This window comes from Cupressus sempervirens, chromosome 8 (assembly GCF_028749045.1).
Source record: "Cupressus sempervirens isolate cs-2001-9-10 chromosome 8, ASM2874904v1, whole genome shotgun sequence".
NCBI classification, from domain to species: Eukaryota; Viridiplantae; Streptophyta; class Pinopsida; order Cupressales; family Cupressaceae; genus Cupressus; species Cupressus sempervirens.
In genome coordinates this window covers 227,069,104-227,074,491 of record NC_143125.1, presented here as the reverse complement: position 1 = coordinate 227,074,491, position 5,388 = coordinate 227,069,104, and the positions used below count along the sequence as shown (strand labels likewise).

The following is a 5,388-nucleotide window of genomic DNA, read 5'->3' as shown; positions in this document are numbered from 1 at the left end:
GTTTTATTTATCACTATAGATTTGTTGGCTACCATGAAATATATGATTTTTTCATATTCAAATATATTTACCCAGATGGGGTTTCATATGAGTAAATTCTCATTGGCCGCCTGGAAGATATTAAAGCCACTGTTACGAACATATCCAAAACCCAAATTGGGTTTTCTTGTTGTTGTATCAGCACTTAAATTTTTTTATTTTTTTGGTTCCTCAAGCCCGTATGTTGTTGTATGATACATCCAGTCTATTCTTTTTGTATTTTGAAACAAGATACATGTTGTATACGGGTTTTCTTGTTTGCATTGGAGATATGGGTTTTACTGGATTCATATTAAACTTGCTCTTTCTCGTTCTTAAATCCACCATGTATGTATGCTATGATTTGAATGTTGGAACTTACTATTGTTGTGTTGAGAGAAACCCAAAAGTGGGTTTGCTTATCTACAATTCTTACACTCTACTATTGTATTTTACATTCATTCAGCATTTTTTTTTATTTTAAAAAAAAAAATTCATGAACCACAAATAGGTTTTATGCATTTGTAACATATTGGTTGCAATATTGGCATTTGAAAGGTCTTTTCGTTCTTCTTGGCTTGATCTTCCTTATCTTGAAGCTCTAAACCGTATTATTTGGATCTGCACCCTTCATCTGTCTTTTCAAACATTCAAAGATCAGCCAAGGCTAATGCAACCTCAAGGTTCCCAGTTTCCAATCACAAGGATGATTTGTAAAATTTCCTTGCCTTGACAGGAGTGAAGATCAGGCCACAACTAGTTCTAAATAACATTACAGCTGTCTCAGCTTCACTTAATGACAATAATGAGTTTTCTATGATAACATAGTCTAGCACAAGTCTTTCATCCACATGAACATTCTTCTTGGCATATGTCAAAGCTTGAAATTTATCATCACGTCCTTCCCAATAAGTAGATGATGCAACCCAAATTTCTAGCCTATTAGGATCAATGAGCAACAAATCATGCAATAGCCTGTTCAATTCATAAGGGTCTACTTTTGTTCTCAACAGCACTGTGTACTCATCTATGTCTATTAAATTACTATCCTCCTTATGTCTACTTTGACCAGAGGATCAGCACTTCCAAAAGGATCATCATTATTTTTGAACAATAATATGCACTTATCAATATTTATGGTGAATTCTTTACGTAGGAAACCTTGAGCAACCCAAAGTGTACTATACAGGGGATTTTCTCTTGAACCAGGAAAAAATTCCACTTTGACTTCCAAGTTCCTTTTTTTTTTAATTCACCCCTTCCACTATGATAAGCATCTCCATCTTTCCCTGGAGTTTGAAAATGGTGCCATTAAAACACATTTTTTATTTTCTTAAATTCTCATTGCTATTTTGGAGCTTGTGATGCTTTTATCGGGAACACTCTTTCAGCAAGAATTAATAGCTTCCAAAGTTCTAAGCTTCATGAAATTCTTATTGACTGCATGCAATTATAGGTTGTAAATGTATTGATTAATGGATGTAAGATGCCTGATGTCAAGTCCTGTTTTCTCCATCTTAGATTGCTCAAGACTCAGCATTTGGGTTCTTTTTCCCTTTTGCATCTAGATAAAATTTGTTAATTGAGTTGACTTACAGGGTTCGAGCACGGGCTTGTGACACCTATAAAAAACTTTATCAGCGGTTTAGCTTGCCACCGTTCATATTATTGTTTCTGCTTTCTGCACATGGCACAAACATATTAACAATAAAAAAACTTGTACACATGTTTTATTGATTTTCAAACTCTGATATTGCTACTCCATGATTGATCGAGTTCATTGTTCTTGTTCAAACTAGAATCCTAGGTAAATGGTACAAGTGCATATGTTTATTTTTATGAAACCAGACATTGCTTAGATCCAAATGGATCTAACCTGTACCTTTCTTTGACTTTTTTGCAGGAGTTGGATGGTTAGGGAACTAGGGAGAACTGAACTTCACCAAGGCAACCTCGGGAATGCTGGCTCAGACCAGCTATATACCCCCAGGCAATGGCTGGTTCCCTTTCTTATACTTTTGCATGTTCATTTGTATCATTTATTCTATTTTCTACATGTTCCTTATATGCACAAGAATAATGAATACTCGGTTACTCTCATGACCTTGTGTGAGAGATTGTGATCACTTTTTCATTCAGTACATGTTCTTTAATTCTTTAATGTATAAACTCCAAATTGAAAATTGTCATTGTTTAATATAAATAAAGAATTTTCTCGTTTTATCAATGCAATGTACTTTTTCCATTTTTGTGAACATTGGCAAATGAATGCAATTGATAAACAGTAATGAATGTTAAAACAAAATTTGTAGGTAATGAAATTTTGATAACATTTTTGGTGACTTCCATGGGATGTATGCCTGCTATACATGAGACTAGTATCTTACAAGTCCATTGGGCTATGGAGTTTGATAATGTGGGAATCAATGATTATTGTTCTTAGCTCAGTGTGATTTGGGTGTCTTGTAATGATGAAGACTTTTCTTCATCATTATGAGTTATGTGAATGATACTAAGTTGGAACTAATGATGGTTGACTCTCGCATAGGTATCTTGATTAGGCAATCATGCTTGTATGTATGTTGTGAAGACATCTGACCAGTTTGTTGTACTCATTAGACATGGAGTCTAGATTATGCATCCCTAGCACCTAAACCTGACACAAAGAAACTTCTAAAGTTGCTGGTTCAGTTTTGAATGTATGCTCGTGAATTTAATAAGGATGGAAAAACTTATTAAATTGACGGGTATGTAGGGTCAGAACTCAAGTATCAACTTTAGAAGTTGAACCATCATAGTCAACCATTTGGTTGATGTATGTGTGGATGTATGAACTTATATGAATGTATGTATGCAACGTATGCATGGGTATGCGAATATGTATGGTTGACAGCCAGACATATTTAATGTCAGCAATATGTATGTGTGTATGTGTACGTATGTTGGAAATATATATGCATTTGGGCAAACACATTTACACATGCGTGAATGAAATGGCGGATATGACTGCAGAACAATGTAAACCAACAACTTAACTAACCTAGACTACCAAACCAAAAACAAAACAGAAAGCAAAACTAAACTAAAAGTAGATGCATTTATTGAAAACAAGGGAATCTAAACCTAATATTTACAAAGTAGGACTGAAACTCATACCTCAAAACATTGTTTGAGGTCGATCCTGTTCACAAGGATCGATAGCCTTTCTCCATTCATCTTTGATAACTGAAAAGCATTGTGCTCCTTACACTCTGTAATGATGAAGAGACCACTCCACATTTTGTCAAACTTAGTATGCTGCCCCGGTCTGCTTTTCAGAACATCCCACCTCAAGACAACATCACCTTCTTTGAACACTTTCACCGTTGACTTCTTATCAAAACTTCTTTTCATTTGGATTTAATGATACTCCATATCCTTCATTGCTTTGTCTCGCATTTCTTCTAACTCCATGAGCTTAGCATATCTGACTACCATTGGGTCTTGACCCTCTAAAATTTCCAACTGACGCACAATCTTCAAAGCTGGAATTTCCACAAATAAGGGTAATTTGGCTTCCTTCCCATAAACCAACATAAAAGGGGAATTTCCAATTGATCTTTTTGGTGTTATACGATCTGCCCACAATGTAGATTTCAGCTTAGTATGCCAATTTCACTAGTTATCTTCCAATGTTATCTTAATAACCCTTATCAAATTCTTATTTGTGGATTCAGCCAAACCATTACCTTGAGGGTAATAGTTTGAGGATGTATTCAAATGAATACCATGCTTGACAGCCCAATCAGTGATTCTTAATCCCAAGAATTCCAATGCATTGCCAGATATAATTGATTTCGGGACTCCAAACCTGGCTATCAAATCTTCATAAAAATTTAGAATCGATGTTTCATTAGCTTCCTTTAATGCCACTACCTCTATCCACCTTGTAAAATAATCAATAGCAGTAAAGATCCATTTATGTCCTGAACTAGATTGAGGGCTAATAGGTCCTATAAAATCCAACCCCCACCTAATGAAGGGCTGATCCACTTGAATTGGCTAAAGGGGTAAAGCTGGCAACTTGTCTTTTCTAGCAAAAATAGCACACTTGGTACATTTTTTGACCCAAGCATGTGCATCCTTAAACAAACTTGGCCAGTAGTAGTCAGCCCTTAGGATTTTCCAAGCTGTAGTCCTAGGTGCAAAATGTCCTCTTGCTACTCTATCATGAAACTCATGCAAAATCTTCTCAACCTAATGAGGAGCTACACACTGTAGTAACAATGATCCTTTCTAAATAGCACACCTCCAAGAAACACAAATGGAATTGACTGCAACCTAAAATACCTTCTCTTAGCTTTATTCATTTTAGCTAGATATGTGCCATGCTACAAAAAACTTATCATTTCAGTCATCCAATCACCTTCTAAAACCTTAATCTCCTGCTGATGTCTAGTTTGTAGCATTAAAACATTGTCCATCTCAGTTAAAACAGGGCCTTCAGCTAGTTGTTCACATAAACCTTTACCTCTGACTAGCTTGGTAATCTTGATATGTACATCATATTCCATGACTTTAGTGATCCGTCCTGCTCTCTTTTCATATAAATCCTTGTTTAAGAGGAAATCCTTCACGCTAGGATGAGAAAACATAAGATTAATCCTGTTGTTAGATACTAGAGCTTTAAATTTTTTTAAACTTTTGATAACAACTAGCACATGCTTCTCCAAAAAGGAATAACATTGCTCATAGTCATGAAGCCCTTGACTGAAAAAGGCTATTGGTTGTTCAAAGCCATCTTCATTTTCTTGGACCAAAATTGCAGAAATACAATCATAGCTCCCATAAGCATAAAGGATAAAATTCTTATCAAAATTTGGATTTGCTAAAGTTGGAGCTTCACTTAGAGCTTTCTTGATCTCTTCAACACTCTGCTTTCCCTCCTTTGTCCAACTGAAAATTGCATGTTTTTTGAGCATGGTTGTCAATGGTTTAAGAAAATCTACAATGTTATGAATGAACCTTCGAACAAAATTGATCCTTCCTAAGAGACTTTGGAGTCCCTTTTTATGATGAGGCAAAGGCAGCTCCAAAATAGCAGAAGCCTGCTCAAGATCAATGGTGGTTCCTTCTTTTGACACAATATAACCTAGCAACTTGCCTTGGTGAATAGAAAACACACTTTTTTAAGGATTAAAGGATATTCTGAATTCTCTGTAGCATCAAAAATCTTCTTCAAATAGCCAAGATGATCCTTTGTTTCTTTTGAAAATAGTGTTATATCATCAAGATATACCAGCATTATCTTGTACATTAGTTTTTTGAAAGCCATATCCATAGCTTTCTAGAATGTTGCCCCAACATTAGACAACCCAAAGGGCATCTTCT

The 5,388-nt window shown here is 35.4% G+C and overlaps 1 protein-coding gene across 1 annotated transcript; it reads right to left on the bottom strand.

Moving 5' to 3' along the window:
- Nucleotides 1–3,417: 3,417 nt before the first annotated feature.
- On the bottom strand, nt 3,418–4,979 carry LOC149542327 (uncharacterized). The gene is made up of 3 exons (XM_089795717.1): nt 4,424–4,979; nt 3,747–3,881; nt 3,418–3,635 (listed from the first exon to the last, which is right to left on the bottom strand). The coding sequence occupies exons 1-3, from the start codon at nt 4,977–4,979 to the stop codon at nt 3,418–3,420; spliced, it is 909 nt and encodes a 302-aa protein (XP_089651843.1).
- Nucleotides 4,980–5,388: the final 409 nt, after the last annotated feature.

Coding starts and splice junctions, on each gene's coding strand:
- LOC149542327 (XM_089795717.1), bottom strand. CDS start 4,979: ATGCTCAAAAAACATGCAATTTTCAGTTGGACAAAGGAGGGAAAGCAG. Junction 3,882..4,423: donor GGAGATTAAGGTTTTAGAAG/GTGATTGGATGA, acceptor ATTTTTATGAAG/ATTTGATAGCCAGGTTTGGA. Junction 3,636..3,746: donor CTCAAACTATTACCCTCAAG/GTAATGGTTTGG, acceptor CATTGTGGGCAG/ATCGTATAACACCAAAAAGA.